This window comes from Leptonotus elevatus, chromosome 4, assembly GCF_054856555.1.
Source record: "Leptonotus elevatus isolate MCC_2025b chromosome 4, RoL_Lele_1.0, whole genome shotgun sequence".
NCBI lineage: Eukaryota > Metazoa > Chordata > Actinopteri > Syngnathiformes > Syngnathidae > Leptonotus > Leptonotus elevatus.
In genome coordinates, this window is record NC_141242.1 from 11,604,654 (window position 1) to 11,625,508 (window position 20,855).

A 20,855-nucleotide genomic window follows, 5' to 3' on the forward strand; every position below is an offset into this window, starting at 1 on the left:
ATCTGGAAATCCCGAGCTGTCACGCCAGGAATGTGATCATTCTTTTTATTGCCTTCTGCTGCACTCAAACAAGCATGCCACTATTACATGTGTGTGCGTACATGCATGTGTGTGTGAGTGTGCGGAGAGTTTCAGAAAAACAAAAGTGAGTAAGAAAGTGAGAAGGACCAAAGAGTGACTGGTGTGTTGTCGCCAGACTATATAATAAGCCTAACAACAAATTGTCTCCGTGGTGACAATTTTTGCTTCGCCCTCATTTGAATATTTATTGGGATGTTTATTTACTCAACTGCAGATGGGGCAGATGTCAAAAGTTGACTTTAATCCAGCCTACTGAGTAATAATCAGGAGTCCTGTAATATTTTTTCCTAAAATTGGTTAAATAAAATGTATTTTAAATTGTATTTTTTATGCATTTATCTGTTGATTTAATAATGAAATAAATAGTGTTATTGCACAGTTTTTTTATTTTCTAGTTGCTGTGTTTAATTAATTATTATTCCCAGTGACGAAACCACACCTGAGAGCTGTTTGAGTGCTGCTGCTTTGGTCAGCAACTGAGTAATGCTGTCGCTCCGACAGGGCGACCGCATGGACCGCGAGGCCATGAAGTGCCAGGTGCTGACCGTGTCCAACCGCAGCTGCGAGAGCCTCACGCTGGTGGGCAACACACTGGAGTGCACCGTCCCCAACGAGCTGCAGGCGGCCACCGCCAAGGGGCTGCAGGTGGAGGTCAGCCACCATCCCGCTTCATTTCGCCTGAAAACGTTACTTTACTGATGACTTGATTTTAAAAGTAACTTGGTTAATTTACTAATTACTTGATTTTTAATGTAACTGCTACTTTACTGATTACAGTACTTGATTTTTGAAAGTAACTAAAATTACTTTACTAATTACTTCATCATGAAAGTAACTTACTTTACTGATTACTTTATTTTAAAAGTAACTCAGTTACTTTACTATTTATTTGATTTTGAAAGTAACTTTGTTACTTTATTTATTACAGTCTTTGATTTTAACTAACTCACTTTACTAATTACTTGATTATGAAAGTAACTGTTACTTTACTGATTACTTGAATATGAAATTGACTTTGTTACTTTGCTGATTACTTGATTTTAAAGGTAACTTAGTTACTGTAGTGATTACTTTATTTTGAAAGTAACTTTGTTACTTGATTGATAAGAGTCTTTGATTTTAAAAGTAACTCACTTTACTAATTACTTGATTATGAAAATAACTTTGTTACTTTAGTAATTACCTGAATATGAAATTAACTATTACTTTACTGCTTACTTGATTTTTCAAGTAACTTAGTTACTTTACAGATTACTTGTTTTTAGAAGTATCATAGTTACTTTACTGATTACTTGATTTTAAAAGTAACTATGTTGGTTACAAGTTAGTTTATTAGTTAATTTCAGCAGATGCTGACAACTCAACTTAACAAAAACGGCGACTGGTTTTGCCAATACTTTATTGGAAGTGCATCATTAACAGTAATGTTTTAAGGATACACTTTTTATTTTGTTTTAATAAAATAAAATAAAGACATATTTTTTGACCTAGCATAAACATTTCACAAACATTGGCTTAACATAAACATTTTTTTTTTATAATTTTTATAGGATAGGCTCCTGCAACCCTTGTGGGGACAAGCGGTTAAGAAAACGGATGGTTGGATGGATATTTTTATAAAGCAGTAATAGTCCTCAACTTTTGACACTAAAAAAGCACAATATAGCAAACTGAATAGAATTTTATGATTTAGTTGAAACATTCCTAATAAAAATTTCACAATGGTGCCATATTGTGACCCAAGGTTGTACCTTTAGGGCTCAGTTCTGCGTTCCCCCTTGTGTTTCCCCCCAAGTCACTCATTGCCACGGCGACGGGTGCCAGCCATGGTCCACGCTGGGCTTTTTTATTGCGAGATCAGACACCGGATGCTGAAGCCTTTCACTCGTCACGTCTCCTCGCGGAGGCTTTTACCATGTCAAGCTATCTGTAAAAAGCAGGCAGAACGCTGAAAGAAAGCCGGAGAAAAAGTCAATAAGGACGATGACAGAGACGTGTAAATCTCGTCTTACGTCGCAGATCGTGAAATTGAGGCGGACAACTTAAAAACGGTATAAGAAATACAACAGGATGGAATTAAGATCGATTTTAATGAGGTTTCATCGACAAGCATCAAAAAAAGCACTATGCAAGAGGGAGTATCATAGATACCATTACTGGTATTTTTTAAGCTATGCTAACATATAATGGAAATCGCAATAGACTTGCTAATGGTTAGCATCCACAGTCATGGCTTTAGAGCCTTGTAACCAAAACAGATATTTGAACAGAAACTTTGTAGCAATACATGCGGACAGATAATATTACAATACTCAAGGGCATATATTCTTTACAGCTTCTTTTTTTTCAGTCACTTGCAGTCGAAATAGAAGTGTTCTTCTTTGTTTGTGCCTACATGTGTTTATTTTATTGCCTCCTGGTGGCCAAGGCAGCAATAGCAGCATTCAATCATGATGCACAAACATTTGTTCTTAATACACTACTAAAACTTGTAAACCTAAGAAGTACTTTTAGTTCAATTTAATGTAAAGTACACGCGCGAATGCTACATAAATACATGTAGTGGCGTGGGCCAGTGAGAGATGTTTCACGACATTACACTTACTCACAAGTGACACAAACACATTTTTATCCGGGCCATAGTGGACACTTCAAATGTATGTTCTTGCTTTTTACATCAGATGTTGAAGTGGTGCTTGTAGCTCCATCAATAATTGGGAACATCCAACGTAAATAACAGTTGGATGGTTTTCCCTTCTTGTCCTGTAGGTGGTGGTAATGTGCATTGTAAAATGGTGGCCGTCCGCCATTTTGTGCTTAATGAAAAAATATCCGAAAAAAAAATAAATTATATATATATATATATATATATATATATATATATATATATATAAAATCGCTAAATGCATAATCTGACCTCCTGCTGCAATGCCCATGTTGTTATTGAGCATAATTTCGACGTTTCATAAAGGGCACCGTTAGCACAAAGCTAACAAAAGCGGACTTCAAACAGGAAATGCTCCCAGTCTACGCCATCAGAAGGCCTTTATTTATCTCCAGGCTAATATCCTTTAGCTATGTTGGCGCGCGCACACACACACACACACACATATCTGAAGTCAAAGTGGTAACCTCATATCCACTAAACTTAATAAAAGCAGAGGCAATATCACTGATGTAATCTGAACTCAGATAACTCACAGATAAGTCTGTGTGTGTGCATCCGCGTGTGTATAAATAATCTGTCTATATTGCTGGCTCTATCAGGCTCAAGGGGATCAAACCTTAGTAGATAAAAGTGGTCCATATGAAGCATTCAATCACACTAAGGTGGACGACTGTTGTTGTTTTTTTTGCAGGTTTTTTTCATTTATGATTTGTATAGTTTAAAAATATATATCACTTTTGCATGTGTACAAATACTGATTTGGAGGATATTTTGTTATTTAATTGTGTAGTTAAGTTTAATTTGTCTTTGAATCATTAAATCAATGTTTGATTAAATTCATTTAATCAGAGTAAGGAGCATTATACTGTTTATTTATTTATTCAAAAATACAAAAAATTAAAAGCATTCGCTCAGATTTTGTCATTTTAAGCAATAATGTGCCATGGAAATTAATGTCATTGTAGTTTTTAAATTTTTGAATACAATACATGTACAATTTTAATTAATTAAATAATATTTATAAGAACCATTCAATCACTATTAGGTGGAATTAATTATTATTTCAATTATTTTTGTAAATAATTATTTCAAATAGAAATAGATTTATATGAACCACTCAATTACAATACATTAGAATTAGTTTTGTTTTCGAAATATAAAATCACATGAATTTTTTTCAAATTTTTCTAAATTATTTATAACATTTTTATCTCTTGCCTTATTTGTATATGTAATACAAATGCAATAAATGATACATTTAATAAAATTAAAGTATTACATAAAATATATGAATCCTCACAAAAATATTTTCTTTAATATTACAATATATAATTGTTTTTCATAACCTTTAATCATGCTAGTTTTGTATTTTTCATATTTAAAAATATATCAGTTAATATTCAAAAAGTGGCATTTATACATTCATTTAATGTTTTTTATTATTTTATTAAAATGTTCATATTTTTTTAAGCAAAATGAATGAAGCTTAATCACATTATTTTTAAATAATTTTATATTTCAATTTTTTTTAAACCTTCACTCACAAAATAGAATTTCTTGGTTTTTTTTATATCTAATTGTATTTATTTATTTATGTTTACATAACACACACACAAACAAAGTGAGAAATGTGACTCTCTGTTCCAGTGGCGGCAGGCCGACTCCATCCGTAACCTGGGCAAGGTCACACTGGCGCAGGAACAAGACTACACGGGTCTGGTGGTGGGCTGCGTGTTGGTCAGCCTGCTCCTGCTCATGCTCGCCACGCTGCTCATGTGGCGCAGGAACAAGCGCATTGACGGTGAGGACCTCCACCAAGGCCTCATAGAGGCGGATTTGATTGTGCTAGCTTGGCAGCTAATGTAATTTATATGAAGAGCATTTTTGCTGCTCTTAATGAAGTCCAAGATAATCAATCTAGGTAATAGTAGATTGTGGTCCCCTCCGGTCCTATAGGTGGCGGTAATGAGCATTGCAAAACAAGAACGCCGCCCTCTTGTGTCAAGGGGAATTTTCATGAATAATTGAAAACAAATGCTAACGTTGTCATCAAATTCTGGTGTAAATAGTTTTTTTTAAACATTTCACTGAAAAACTTGTCTTGATGCCCCCTCCCCCTCCCTCCAAAACCTCCTTTCTTATAGATCTGTCTGAGGTGTGGTATGACGGCCGCGGTGACATCCAACATCTGGACAGGCTCGCGAGCGCCAGGAGCGTCAGTCCCTCCAACGAAATGGTGTCTCACGAGTCTGTGGACTACAGAAGTACGCTGCTGGAGGGTACGCGAGAGCTTCCCGCTACCGGCTGCACTGCTTGTAAACATTCACCAAACAAAAAAAAACAATCGCTTTCGACGCAAAGTTACACTTGTCAAAACACCCAGCTGCTGCGGCTTCACGTATTCAGATAATCCGTTTTCTGGTGACAACAATTGCTTTCAACACAAATGGGTACGTAACCGACGAGTAGACGCGAGAGAGAATAGCAGTTTGCGGCTAACGAACAAATCACTTTTAACAAATCATGTCAAATTAACTCCAGCAGTAGCCAGTTAACACGTCTTCCTCGGCGTGAAATCAACAATCTAAGAACCCCCCAAAGACCTCCACACCCTCTCCTCACCTGACCCCCGAGAACTACAATGATCTCATCCGTCTGCATAGTGTGCAGGAACATGACTTTAGCTTATTAGCTAATAGCACAAGCACACGCACCCCCTCAGGACTGATGAACTCAACAGAACCCCCAACCCCCACCACACACAAATATGACATCATCCAGACCTGTTTCAACATGTTTGTGATATCTCACCTGCTCGTCGAGCTAAATGTGCTCCAAATTTTCAAAGCAGTCGTCAATTTTGCCACACTGGATTATTACACTAAATTATTACTACTAGTAGTTCTGTTGGTTTATATTGTCCAATGCCGCGAGTGGCGCCTTCACAACTATAGTTTTTCACTCTATGGATTATTTTTAGTGGGGCCTGACCAATTAATCTGCCAACCTTTTTAATTGGCTGATATCAGCTCTTTTAAAATCGTCCAAAAAATAAAAAATTTATTACTTTTTTTTTTTTTGCTACATGGGTTATTTATCATACTGACTCACAAATAAACCTGCCATCTGATATTTTTTGCTGATTTTAAAAAAATTTTACTCAATGGATTATTTCTACTAGGGCCTGACTGATGAATCGACCGTCTGGTTTAATCAACTGTTATTAGCCCTTTTAAAATTGGCCAAAAAATCATCAGATTTTTTTTATTCTAATTAAATTTGTGGATTATTTCGGACCTGTTATGATTGTGTTATTGTTAATGTTTTATGGCATGTGTTCTGTAAAGTGCTTTGTTATAGCTGCAGCTGTTGTGAAAGCGCTATATAATTAAATATGAATTTAGTTGAGAATTTCTAGTATGGCTGATTTAATCGGCTGATATGAACTCTTTTAAAAATCTGCAAAAATCAGCTTTTTTTTTTTACATTAACACAAAAAATCGGCAATAAATCAGCCGATTTTTGCTTCTTTTTCTATTTGTTGTAAAGTTAACCAAAAAAGCGTTTATGGACCAAAAAGAAGTTATTTTATTCATTATACAGTGTATTTTTTATATGAATTGGCTGATTAATCAAATCATTAATTTCTACTGTGCAAGGTGACGTTGATCATAAATAACGGACTCATTTCTGCATGTTTCCGTGTTCGTTGCCCCCATAGATCAGGGCACAGAGCGTCCCGAGACATGCCGGGCAGCACCCATCCTATTCGGGTCCAACCGGGAGCTGCTGTCTCCTCGGCTGGGTGTGCTGGCCCGCGGGCTGGGGATGGATGGCGAGCTGGTGTCGCCGCTGCTGATGGCGCCGGTCCACATCGACCTGTCCAGTTTGCATCCCGACCTGCTGAGCGAAATCCAGCATGTGGTGATCACCCGGGACAGACTCCTGCTGCACCTCAACCAAATCATCGGCAGAGGTGAGTAGAAGTTCGCTTTTAGCTGAAGCAGAACCACGACACTCTGACAACACAAAGATGGCCGTCCATGGGTCAAATTCGTACGCAACACAATAACCCTGCGGGATGCCTAAACCCCTCCCCACCCCGCCTCCTCCAGCCCTTGCTTAGCTTTGAGATTAGCCCATGAAGGAAAAGGAGCCTCCAATTTTCGCCGTGGTTTCACCGCGACTAATTCCTGCGGCGCTCGCAACCCGACACTCTCGGCCATCTGCGACGGCGTGATAGGGGAACGTCGCGCTCATTTCTTTCCCACCGCCGCCCCCCTGAGAACTCCCATGCCCGCAAACTGCAGCTATAATTCATTGAGGGGGGTGTTAATGAATAAAGCCTGGTGTTGAGTTACTCTTGCACAGTCATAATCAAGTCGCATGCTGTGTATGGAGGTGTACAAACATGGAATATCATGTTAATATGCTGCATTGCAGTTGCGTAGATATTAAATGTGATGTAAATATGACTTCCTAAATGTGTGTAATATTCCCACAGGTCACTTTGGATGCGTCTTTCATGGAACTCTACTGGAGCCGGACGGTCAGAACCAACACTGTGCCATCAAGTCTCTGAACCGTAAGCTCCTTCTTCTTCTTCTTCTACTTTTTTTTTTTGTATAGGTTTTCAAAATGTTAGTTCTTTGTAGTTTTTGCCAAATGTTTATTTTTATTTGATTACAGTAATTAATTTTGTAACTATTCACAACTTTTAGAATTTGGATTTATTTTTTATGAACTTATATTTTTTGACTTCTACGAACACATTTTTTTGTATATTTGTTTTGTTAATGTCATAATTGTTGTTTAATTATTATGTAATTGTTTCTTTTTATTATTTTAGTATAATTAAAAAATGTAAAGACTTTTTTCATGAACTTTTAAATAAATTGTGTAAAAAAAAATCGTGTATTATATTAAATATTTTCACATTACATCCAAAATCACCCTAAAAAGTATTACTTTTATTATGTTTGCACATTTAATTTGTTTTACTTTTTAAAAATGTATGTAGAAATTTGTAAAAATAAATAAATAAATACGTTTTAAATTAGTTTTTAAATAATTTTTGGGCTACATTGTAATGTTTTGTTTTGTTTTTTGGGAAAACTTTTTAAATAAATAAGTCAGTTAATTATTTATTTTAAACATTGATTCACTTGTATTTTAATTTGCTGGATTACCTTTTGACAGAGATGCTTGCACTCTAAAATAATCTCCCAAAATGTAACATATTTATATAATAACAAGCAGACAGTAACAGACATTCTGTTGCCAACCCAGCGAGACGTTTCCAATCAAAGAAAGTACGACATTGCAATCACGTTACCGGAGAATCGCTTTATTTATTTATTTTTAATCGTGGGGGGTCTAAAAGTGATGAATTAGTGTGGCCTGGTGAGGACTTTAATCTAGTAAAGATGACAGTAAGGGAACGGGATGGGATGAGGTCTCGTCCCCTGGGATTTTGATTCATCATCTCTTTGTTGCCTTTTGTTCCACGTGGAGGCTTCTTCCTGTCGCCATGACAACCAGTCAAAGGCCTCACAGGACCTCACCTTCAGCGATTACATTGTGATGTCCCACTTTCATATAGATTGTGCAAAATTGGCAAAATGGCCAATTGGTGATCGTTACTTTAAAGCGCTTCGTTGTTGGCCGTGAGTGCACGGACGCCTCAGTAAAAAAGATGGAAGGGGTGGAGGAGGGTTACATTTCCTGGGCCATCATTTCACGCAGACGGACTGACCTGCTTACAGAGGTGCTTACTCCCCCCCCCCCCCCCCCCCAAGGCATCACGGACTTGGAGGAGGTGACCCAGTTCTTGAAGGAGGGCATCATCATGAAGGACTTCAGTCACGCCAACGTGCTGTCGCTGCTGGGCATCTGCCTGCCGCCCGAAGGCTCGCCGCTCATGGTTCTGCCCTACATGAAGCACGGAGACCTGCGCAACTTCATCCGCGACGAGAGCCACGTAAGAACAGCGAAAATAATTTCCGGCCTCGAGGCGGTGTGTGACGTCGCCGATTGGTCCGTTGCTGTCCCGCAGAACCCGACGGTGAAGGACCTGATGGGCTTCGGGCTCCAGGTGGCCCGAGGGATGGAGTACTTGGCCAGCAAGAAGTTTGTCCACAGGGACCTGGCGGCCAGGAACTGCATGTGAGTCCAAACATATGACCCGTGGGCCAAAACTGGTCTACCAGAGGTTCCAGTGGGGCCCATTTGCCAAGTGCAAAAATTACATAAAATGTATTAACTCATTTGCTCCCAAAAACGTATAAAAATGTACTATTTCAAATATTATCATCGTCTCAAAAACGTATGGATACGTTTTTTATGTTTTTTTATGCTAGAGCAAACAGATGGTTTTAATGCAGCCTCTGAACTGAAGAGAACGCTTGAAGCAATGGTAGTTATTACACAAACGGCCAGTGGGTGGCAGCAGAGTATAAGAGATCAACCAGGGCCTTGTTGCAAAAATCTCTTTTCCCCTATCGTTTTAAAGAGATTTGTGAATAATGATGACATTTAGCTATATTCTAATGCTAATTGCTGCAAAACCCAAACAGATAGATAGAAATATGGAAAAACAGACTACAATTTTTCTTTTGGTAGGTTCCATGTTTTTATAGCAATAGAACAGAATATTCTGAGGGCCTTGCAAAATCAGTCAAAATCCAGTAAAATAGCCAGGAGCGAAGGGGGTTGCTTCAGTGAAAATGGCTGGGAGTGAATGAGTTACCTGCAATTTTCTAGTCCTTCTTTTAAGCATCACTACAACTTTTTAGATACAATTGTAGAAAAATAATTATCACGTCTGTAATAATAATCTAAATGAATGCAAGATAAAAGCTCTGCGAAAGCAAATTTTAAGTCCATATCAACTTTGACAACAATTGTTATCATACATACGACAGCATTCTATAAATTCATTCCGTTTGCTTTTGTGCCGACAGGCTGGATGAGAGCTACACGGTGAAGGTGGCCGACTTCGGGCTGGCGCGTGACGTCTACGACAAAGAGTACTACAGCGTCCACAACAAGAGCGGCGTCAAGCTGCCCGTCAAGTGGATGGCGCTGGAGAGCCTGCAGACGCACAAATTCACCGCCAAGTCTGACGTGGTACAAAAACACGCTCATACCTTGATTTAACAGCATTCCAACAAAATGTATGAATTTGATGTGTTTTGACATTTGTTTGCGTTTGCTCCTCAGTGGTCGTTTGGCGTGTTGCTATGGGAGCTGATGACCCGCGGGGCGCCGCCCTACTCAGATGTCAACTCATTCGACATTACCGTCTTCCTCCTGCAGGGGCGCCGCTTGCTGCAGCCCGAGTTTTGCCCCAACTCCCTGTAAGTGTCATTTTGTTTATTCCTTCCTATCAACAAAATTTAAAAATAATAATAATAATGTAATGCAATGGATCCTACATCCATTTTTTTTTATGCAATTATGATGGCTGTCAATTATACGTAGATTTTTGCTATTCGTGGGCTGGACCAGTCCCTATCAAATGTGGAAAGCGGGGTTCCACAGGAACATGAAAATATATGAAAGTTTAAAAAATAATAATAATAATCAAAATAATAATTTACTTATTTTAAAATGTTTTTTTTAAAGCAATAAAGAAAAGTTAAAATAATTGTTGGTTTATTTTTTTATGTTTTACAGCAAAACAAAAAACTATGAAAGAAAATGCATTTTATAATGCATTTTTTTTGTATTTAGTTAAAAAAAACATATGCATTAAATAAAAATAAAAATTGACTTTATAAAGTTTTTAAGATTAAAAAAGATATGTAAAAGAAAATAATTCAATTTAAAATAGATCAAATGTTTTTTTTATGTAAGATTCAAATGTTTAAAAAAAATAAGAATAAAACAAATGAAAGGTAAAAATATTTTATTTTTATTTTTTAAAGGTAATTAAAGTTTAAAAAGTACGGAGCCATTCTGGTGCAAGGGTATGAATTTATTTATTTTTTGGCTAATCTGTACCCACAGTTTAGCACGTCAATAAGAAACAAAGAAGAACACTCGAATATATATAGATACAAGTTTGAATAAATACGCTAGACAGTACAAAACAATGAATAAAAATTGCTTTAAAAATCTTTTTTTAAATGGTTGAATAAAAAAAAAGGAAAATTTTTAATATGCTGATTATTTTATTGTCATACAAAGTATAATAAACAAGATAATTATAGATCTGGAAGGCTCTAATCAAATTGATTTGAGGTACAACTTGGGTGTGATTTATTAAAATTACATTTTTGACCTTACTCTTAGTGAAGTTTTGAAACCCTCTCAAAGCAAAGACACCAAGAAGTGAGCATCAAGTGTTTCAGTGTTGATTTGTATCAGCAGACAAGCAAAAACACGCGACATGAACCGAACATGACATGACAGCTGCTGGCCAAGGGCGCCCTTTTTCTAAACCGCCTCTGCTCCTGCAAATCGGATGCCGGCTTTCTTTTACCTCGTTGTGTTTCCTTATCGCAACTCGTTGCTTAGAGCCCGTTACGTCGGCATTCCAGCCACTCTCGTCAGGAAGGCCCATCAATCAGGCAAAGTGTCAAAGCCAGCAGAGATTTGCTATGTGTCTTCCCTTCTCTGTCAAAGGCTATTTTTTTTGGATTCGCTCCTGCTTTGACGGGGTAAGCGTTTTCCGACACATGAGCCAAAACCTGATTTAGGACAATCGTGTTTGTTTTTGTCAAATTTGTCCCTATGACCTCCCATAGACAAGTTGTTTGATTGTAATGGTCAGTGGGCTGCCAAAATAAAACTCAATGTGGAAAGTCCGCATTTAAAAATGTAGTGGTATGAGGAAAATTCCAAATTCATCCACTAAAACCATCAGTTTTAACATGTTCGCAAACAGACATCTCTGGTCTCGCCTCAACCCCCTTTCGCACTGCCCATCTATTCCCCGCCTCAAATTGAAGCCCTGCCGTCTTCCTTGCAGCTACACCGTAATGGTGGAGTGTTGGCACCCGAAGCCGGAGCGCCGTCCGTCCTTCTCCGACTTGGTGTCCAGCATTTCAACGATCTTCTCCAGCTTCAGCGGCGAACACTACGTCCTGCTCAACACCACCTACGTCAACATCGACAAGATGAGCCCCTACCCGTCCCTGCTCGCCACCAGCGACCCGGCCTCCTCTTCCTCGTCGTCATCCGAACCCTCCGCCTCCCTGACGTCCCACCCGCTCCTGTTTTGCCACCGCGAGCGGGACTGTTGCGCCTGAGGATTACGAGGGAAAGAACTACTGTGTGTCCCAACACTGGACAATGGACAAGCTCTTAATGTATATAGATTGTTGATCGTCTCAACTTGTTGACTTCCTGGACTTCGTCGGAAGAATTTGAGGAAGTGTGTTGCTTCCTTCTTGTTAATGTGAATACTGTTGCGTGAAAAAAATGTTGCAGCTCTGCGACAAAAAACGAGACAACCGTCAATAATTCATCTTCTCAAGACTTTTTCGCTTTTCAAAACTCATCCCCTTAAACCCGTGTCACTTAGCAACATGGAATTTGGTAGGCACGTCTATCATCAGTAGACCCGCAAAAAAATATGTGGTGCGAAGCAGTCAGTTTAGGCTCGTTTACGGGAATTCTTCCAAGACGAATGAGTTCAGCCCCTAAATCCAGATTCACCTCGTAACATGAGATTTGGTAGCCATGTCAACCATGAGTAGACCCACACAAAAATTCTGCCAGTTTGGTTTGAAGCAGCCATTTAAGACTCATTTTGTCCATTTGCAGGGGTCCTTCAAAGACAAAATGAAACTGAAGATTTCGTCAGATTGCTAATAAATTTAAGGCAAGTACACTAGACAAGATGGGTGAAGTGAAATTGTAGGTTTTTTGTTGTTGTTGGTTAGCATGTCTACCCACAAAAAAGATTAGGGGCCATGCTCCAGGAAAAAAAAAATAATAATCGAAATCCACAATTTTGGTTTGAAGCGGACATTTTAGGCTCATTCTAACCACTTCCGGTACTCTTCACTCGAGATTCTTTATTTGAATTTGATAAGCTGCCATTAGTAGACACACACAAAAAAGTCTCAAGAAAACATGTACAAAAAGACAAAGGAAATCAGCCATTTTGTTTTGAAGCAGCCATTTTAGGCTAATTTTGGCCATTCCCAGGGATCCATCAAAGACAAATTTCTCCTTGTGATTTTGTTCTCATGTCTAACATATTGAAAACATGTATATTTGACAATTGGATGATACGCAATAGCAAAACATTTGATTGTCTTCAGTCATCATCAATATAATCATTACCATACTTCAAAATCACATAACAACCTTCAAAAAATGGCCCCAAAAAAATTACAATTAAACACAGAATCATGCAAGATTAGTTGTAAACTGTAAAATAAAAATAAAAATGTTAGTTTTTTATGAGTTGCCGCATCGACAGACTGAATGTTTGCTCTGAGAAGAGAATGTCTGTATTATATTTGTAGCGGCGACACATTGACGACGAACTCACTGCCTCGTTGTAAATAAAAACACGTCGAGTCATGTTTAGCCTGACGTTAGCCACGTTCATTGTGGAAAAAGTGTGTGTGCGCTTTATGCTGTACGTTGTGGGTGGGTGAGAGTGAAAACAAGCCTGGAGGTACATGTTCATCTTCTTACGTGATGTTACAAATAAATCCACATGAGTTTCCTACGTGCATGCTTTCCTTGCTCTAATTGAATGTCTTGCGTGAACGCACCTGTCCTCCAGGTGAATGCGCCACACTTTCGTGTAATTACACGTGTGTGAATTATGGCCGCTGTCATTCTTTTCGCCGTTGAGGGGCCTGATAGACACATACGCAATCATACGCTGACAATCGTGCAGGTGTGGGGAGGATAACAAAAACGTCAACGTGGTTGTTGGGCCTCAAATGCCTGCTGTTGTGTTCACATAGACGTCCTTTTCTCATTGGCTGAGGATAACCTCCAACCTATGACCTCATGATGACCTCTCTTGACTTATGACCCCCGCGGGTACCGTCTAGACATCCCCCCCCCCCCCCCCCAATCCTTGTTTGATCTAAGCGAGTCTTGACAGTGGCTTTGAGGCTTTTTGGCTGTTGTCTGATGCATGTTTTCATGTACAGGTATGTCATAACATTTTTTCATAATTCAGCCCCCAGAGCCAGTTGGCAACATGAAATTTAATTGGTGGGCATGTCTATTACAAGTAAATCCATTCTTGAACAGACTCGGAAGTCTGCCATTTTGTTTCAAGCGGACATTTTAGGCTAATTTCCAAGGAGCAAACTTGTCTGCTATGTAGCACCTACGGGAATGTTTTGCAATTTTTTACCCCCGGAGCCAGTTTCATTTAGCAACATGAAATTTGGTAGGCATGTCTATCAGGAGTTAGACAGGCAGCAAAGTCTGGAAAAAGTCATGCCAGAAAACAGGAATCATTTTGGTTTGATATTTTTTTTAAATTATTATTATTATTATTTTCCACCCCCTGGAATGTTTTGACAAATCATCCCCAGAAGACAATTTGACCTAGCAAAAGTGAGTCTGTACCGGTTTGTCTATTCCAAGTAGGCATTGGCTGTTATCGGTTTGACGGAGTAGTCACGGTTTCAATAGCTCAACTTGCAGAGTTGAGTAAATGATCAGTCTCTTTGAAGGTAATTGCCTCCAATTACATTTTTTTCTCCCAAAAATAAGAAAAGAAAAAATGTGCCAGCGCTGTGGATAACTAAAAATAGCTCACCAGTGATGGGACACTGTGACTTACTAAGAACAATTAAAATGGAATTTATTTAAACTTGACTTCTGTACTAAATATTCTATATTTTGTTTAAAAATAAAATAAATGATGTTGAATGTTTTTATTTATTCAAATATTTTGGAAAAAAAAGGTCATTTTAGATGTAATTGTAATCCCGTGAAACCGCAATTTACTTTTTTCACGGTTATCATTGTCAGAATCTTAATGCTTAATTCGGAGTAAGATCACAAAAAAGACTCAAGAAGCCATGCCCAAAAAGACACAGGAAGTCTGCCATTTTAGATTTTAGCGACCATTTTAGGTCTCATTGCCAAAGATCCTTCAACGACCAACTTGGTAGCATCGCTTGTAATGTTTTGAAAATGTAGCCTCTTGCTGCCTGAATTTTCATAACAATTAGGGACAAATTCAGTTTTAATCTCACTTTAGCCATTCCCAGATGTTCTTTTTTTTGTCCTTGATATGATGCCATAAGGGCATCCAATATTAACATTTAACTCTTTTATCTGACTTCATTTTATTGGCGAGCAGTTGTAACCAAAGAACATGCGCCACCCCACAGTGCTCTTTAAACTCAGCTACAGCAAACATCCTGTTGGGACATCATTCAAAATCAATATGTTCTCCTTACAACAGTTTGCAGGTGACATTAAGAAGATAAAGCGCTTCTACGGAGGCCTTTTACAAACAATGAGCGATGACAACAGAGCGGAGGTCGTCATTCGAGTGTTGTTTACATGGCCACACAAAGCCGTTGGCTAAACGCTCGACTCCTTCTTTACACCTGTGTCACATGATCCTCATGGACACGCCCACATCAGACGAAGAAGATCAACAACGGAGGTATGTGACACACTCGCCCACATGTGTACCTATCTGCAAAGGAAACAGTAGTGTTTTTTTTGTTTGTTTGTTTTTTTTATTTTAAAAAATAAATAAATAATAAAAATAAATAAATAAAAATAAAGCAATAAAAAGTCAATCTTGAAAAAAAAAAAAGGAAACAGTAGTGTGTGTCTTTAAATGGAATGAGGAGGTAGAGTGCCAACCGTGCTGCGTTCATGACTTCTGGGAAATCTGGGAATCAAATTTGAAGCTTAAGAGGTCCATAGTTGAAGCACAGAATCAAACGTAAACGAAAAAACATGGCTGACGATTTTGACCTGGAAAAGGGTGGCTCACCAACAGTGGTGCATTCATGACTGCTGGGAAATATGGGAATTACGCTTGGTTTATAAAGGTTGAAACTCATTAACTTCATTCAAATGGGGGAAAATATGTTCAAATAAGAATATGTTGATGCACGGTATGTGTGGTATGGTACGCTGTGGTACAATATGATATGACAAGATGCGGTTGTGGTATGATACCGTACAAAAATACACCGTTTGATATGGTACGTATCAATTTGCTCTAAGAAGAAATTCTGTGCCGTTCCCAAACCTTTTTTTTTTCCTGGCCAGAGATTTTATGTTTCCAACTTTTCACATTCATGGAATGCAGCATGAGATACTGGACTGGCTGATTAAGTAGACCGTATACAAGTTTTCCCAAGCCAATGGAAACCTGTGGAGCGAAGCGCACTTGCTGGACTTGATGAGCAATGAATAAATCAATTAGGATACAGTTTCACGCACACACGCACACACGTCGACACGCTGCGTTTGTGTGTTATCATCAGATAAAGCCACCAAAAGAATGTCAAGTAACATTCTGACCTACTGAGTCAATGTGCACCCATTCTAAGCTGTTAATGGGCTTTGGCATGAGAGAAAGCAGGGAGGCGGATGGCACCGGGTGGTAAAACACACTCACGCACACACACAAACACACGCGCAATCAGGCTTAAACACCGCCCCCTGTTGACTGGCAGTGCATGTGCAGGGTATCACAATTGTGCATTGTCTTCCCGTGTCATATATTGTACTGCACTATACTATACCAGAAACTATTGTATCTTATGGTATCATACCGAACCATTTATTATAAAATCACATCATATCGTATATCGTATAGTATTGTTCTTTATATGTAAGGCCGACATTCAACATGTCAACACCTGAGGTTGTTTTTGAGTTGTTTTGGTGCCATTTGAGCAGCTCTTCTCATGAGGTCAGCTCACATTCCTCAAGCGGGCCCGTCTGATTTTCCACACCTGAATCATTCCACCATCACTCATCCGAATGTGTAAAACGGACAGGGAGTGTGGGCACACGCAGCCAGGAATTCCGCGGGAGTGCAGTCAGACTCGGACCCCTGATGAGAGCTCGTATCTTCTCATAACTTTCCATATCTACTCTTAACTTTTTATATCTTGTCAAAAGTGAGACACACAGAAAGACACAGTGAATCTGGAACTACTCCTACTATTGGATGATTATTTTATAGCTTTATTATAGTTTCATTATGTCATGTCTTCGTAACCCACTTGCTCATTTTGTCATATCATATTTTTTTGTATTGTATCATGCAGTACTAGTACTCCACTTTATCTTAAACGGTAATATCATATTAGATTTCCTCACATCAAGTAATTTTCCATAAGCTATAAAGTGTTAATAAGTAAATTCGTATGTTTTTGGGAATGCAAATGTTGCTTAAAAAAAAATGTGTTAAGATAAGAACGAGTCATTTACAACGTTAGCAATCATTAGCATCTTATGCTATGCGGGCCTGACTTTTGCTAACTAAGCTAAATATGTTAGCGAGTTGCTATGTTATCTGTTCTAATTCAGAACATACCTTTTATGTAATTTGTGTTCCAAACAACGTAAAAATGCACTTTATGATGTGATCATTTGTATTTTATTTATGTACATTTTGGGAAAGGTGTATGCTAATTAAGCTAGAAAGCAATGTCAGTCCGACATTTTCAACACAGTGCTAATGTACTACTGTATTTGTGTGTTTGTTTATTTCAGTTTTGCAAAAAGAGAAGAAAAAAAAGAAAAAACAATAAGTGGACCCTAAAGGCCATAAAAAAACATCTCGTCTGTTAGCTGGATAGAACTGTCACATCTAGTGAGACCAGAATGTACCATACATTACTTTACTATATTTGACTATTTCACACATACTGGGTCTTATCATATTCATCCATTTTGTATTTTTGCAACTTTTTTTGTATTTATACATTTTGTAATTTTGTATTGCAATAAATTATACTGTATCACATAACCACACCTTACCGTATTATATTATTAATTATTTTTATGGTGTTTTTTTTTTTACATGTCATATTGTATTATACAGAATTGTTTGTAATTTCCTTTTTTTTTTTTCAGCTCCTCCAAACGTCAGCGTAAGAATCCAATTGATTTTTCAGGGAAATGCTGGAAGTAGCTAGCGGACAAAGGTCGTATCGGGTTTTTGCCTTTTGTCTGCACTTTATTATCTGAGTTTCCTGACCGCTAATGAGCGATCCTGACGAGGTCTGCAGCGCTTTTTCCGTCTGCTTGCTTCTTGGAAAACTGACTAACGCCAAGAAGATGGTGAGCTCAGTAGAAATAAAAGACACCATCTTGCTAATGCATCAATCTGTCACATTGGAGCTTCTTACTCACCTTTTAATAAGCTCACTTTCTGTTAGTGTAGTAGTCTCAACACTATCAGGTGTGTCTCCGGCTTTTTTTTCTGCTCGCAAGTGCTGCCAAGGACATTCTGGGAGACAAAAAAAAAGTTACACTGTAGTCTTTCAACCTCACACTTCATTATGCTGCGTCTTTGATATTCCCTCGAGGTGATGATTGTCCAGGCGGGAATAGTGACATGACTCAGCAGAGGCTGACGCTGAGTCACAGTAGTCCCCTTTCACAAGTCCTCAATGCTGCTATGAGTCCCTTGGCCACACTCTGTGTGATATTTTCAAGTTTGAGGCCGCTAGAACACCTTTTCCGGCTTGCTTCGTCATTTCAAATCCCCAGCTCGGTTGCCAGGCAACTCGTGTGGCATCTGGTAGTGCCCCCAAGCAAGGCACCAACTCCACCCAACTGCTCCAAAAGTAGTCATGATATCATACAATAAGATGTAAGGTGACGCTATGTGCAACAATACGATACAGCACTATACTATATACTCTACTATGTTATGTGACACAATACATCACCACACAACACAATATTCATAAAAGCTAAGAAAGAAAATTAAAATCGCAAAAAAATACATTTTGTTCATTAAAATTAAAACAAAAATGCTTTTTTTACGTTGCCATAGCAATGGCACATCGTGGAGTATTGTAATGTAATATATATATATCTATATACGGCTCTGCAGTATTTAATATTATATTGCCCCCTGGTGGCCAAGCTGAGCACCTTTGAAGCTGTGAGGCCGCCATATTACTACACCCAAGAAACGTTTCTCGGCATACGATCCTATTTTACAGTATCTAAATTGGAGAACATTTGAGACATTACTTAGAAATAGCATGATTTATGATATTTTAAATTTGTTAAACATAAACAAGAGGACTTAAGACATTTTACAACTTGTCTTAAATACATGTATAAATGATATGCTTAATGATGTTTACAGAAGGAAACTTGTATGTTTTTTTAAATTAAAGAATTATACCTGTAATTCAACAAAAGATGTATCTGCCAAATCTAATATTGGGGTCTAAGGAACTGAGCAATAAAAGAAAAAGGGGGTGTTCAATGCGGCACATACCATCCACTTGTTAAAAAATAGTGACTAGCCCGCAAACCCCCCCTCCACTCCTGCCCCCCGGCCCTATACTAAGAGCCTACGAGCTCTATATGTATAATCTGTATGTATACGTACCGTTTATACAGTAGTCTGCTCGCAAGATGGGAGGAGTAAAATGACTATTTAGTATTATATACAGATTAGTGATTGGATTTCAGTTTTGCTAATTGTTTTTTTTGGGGGGGGGGGGGAGTCTGGCTGGAACGGATTAATTGCATTTCCATTCATTGCGTTAGGAAAGGTGGTTTTAGAAATGATTGTTTTGTGTTGTGAGAGCAGTGAGGGAAGAAACTACACTCTTAAATCAAAGCACCACTCATTTCATATCACATTGCATAGTGTCGTAACATCTCGTATCATATTATATGACATTATTATGTTATATTTTTATGGTATCACATAACAAGATGTCATATTGAATCAGAACATATGACGGCGGTACCATGTTGTATAAAATCTTATTCCACGGTCGTAACTTATTTGCTAATCATGAGATTAAAGATGACACATGGAGCTTGTTGAGACTAGTTCCTCACGAACATATCATGCATATTTCACATGGTTTAACCACTACACAACATTCTAAACAGTTATTCAGTGGTTGACTGTCGTAATAAATTTAAAATAGGCTAAGGTATTTAGGCCTAATGATGATCAAGTGGCCAAAAAAAAAACATCAAAGCATAGAAAAATGTCTTAAGGAATACAGATGACAATAAATATTCATTACTAATGACTAACTTCTTTGAACTCCCTCCTTAGATGACATTTGACCAACCACAGCAATTTTTTCTTCTGGATGACTGTGCTGTTGTATTAAATTTCTTTTTTGTCACGTTTGTATGGTGAAAACAAGCGCCTCCAAAAATCCTGTCTTACATTCCCATCTAGTGGACAAACACGGCACTACTGAAGACTCACAGGCAGTGAACTTCAATTGATTTTTATTTCATTCATCATACGACATTATTTTAAATGTATTAATACTCATTGGATACAATAATATTAAAATAATTATACAAATCTAATTTAAATAATACATGATTTGAAGTGAAGTGAAGTCGACTATGAATGAGTGAATGAATGGTGTTATTACTCTTGTTTGCACTCTAACTTAATTCGTCCCGCAGTTGTGATAGATAGATAGATAGATAGATAGATAGATAGATAGATAGATAGATAGATAGATAGATAGATAGATAGATAGATAGATAGATAGATAGATAGATAGATAGATAGATAGATAGATAGACAGACAGACAGACAGACAGACAGGCGCTCATTTCTTAACGAAAACACGTAAGAGGGAGCACGTAACCGAGAAGGTGATTGGAAAAGGATTTTTAAAATACTTATAATTTATTAATGTATTTTCACAATTTTCTTTGTATATGCTCCATAATGGAAATCTATGTTCTTGTTTTCTATTCAGATAAATTATTTATTTATTTGTATTGTGGCCCTCATCCACTGACTGCCTTGTGTAGACTTTCTTTGAAGATTCGTGTTTGTTTGTCAATCTCAAAATTGAATCTCACTTCTATTATTATATATAAGTGCACTCAATTTATTATTATTATTATTATTATTATATACACGGCAATGGTGCGCCTGTGTGTTTGTGCGCGCGCAGCT

General features: G+C 37.9%; 1 protein-coding gene across 1 annotated transcript in view; it reads left to right on the forward strand.

Moving 5' to 3' along the window:
* met (MET proto-oncogene, receptor tyrosine kinase) overlaps window positions 1-14,551 on the forward strand; it is a 55,285-nt gene extending 40,734 nt beyond the window's left edge. The window contains exons 13-22 of the mRNA XM_086074238.1: window positions 583-732; window positions 4,397-4,550; window positions 4,894-5,028; window positions 6,471-6,725; window positions 7,254-7,334; window positions 8,548-8,729; window positions 8,805-8,914; window positions 9,712-9,877; window positions 9,971-10,107; window positions 11,724-14,551. Of these exons, the coding sequence (XP_085930364.1) occupies window positions 583-732; window positions 4,397-4,550; window positions 4,894-5,028; window positions 6,471-6,725; window positions 7,254-7,334; window positions 8,548-8,729; window positions 8,805-8,914; window positions 9,712-9,877; window positions 9,971-10,107; window positions 11,724-12,003 (1,650 nt within the window). The 3' untranslated portion in view covers window positions 12,004-14,551. The remainder of the gene's footprint in view (window positions 1-582; window positions 733-4,396; window positions 4,551-4,893; window positions 5,029-6,470; window positions 6,726-7,253; window positions 7,335-8,547; window positions 8,730-8,804; window positions 8,915-9,711; window positions 9,878-9,970; window positions 10,108-11,723) is intronic.
* The last annotated feature ends 6,304 nt before the right edge of the window (window positions 14,552-20,855 follow it).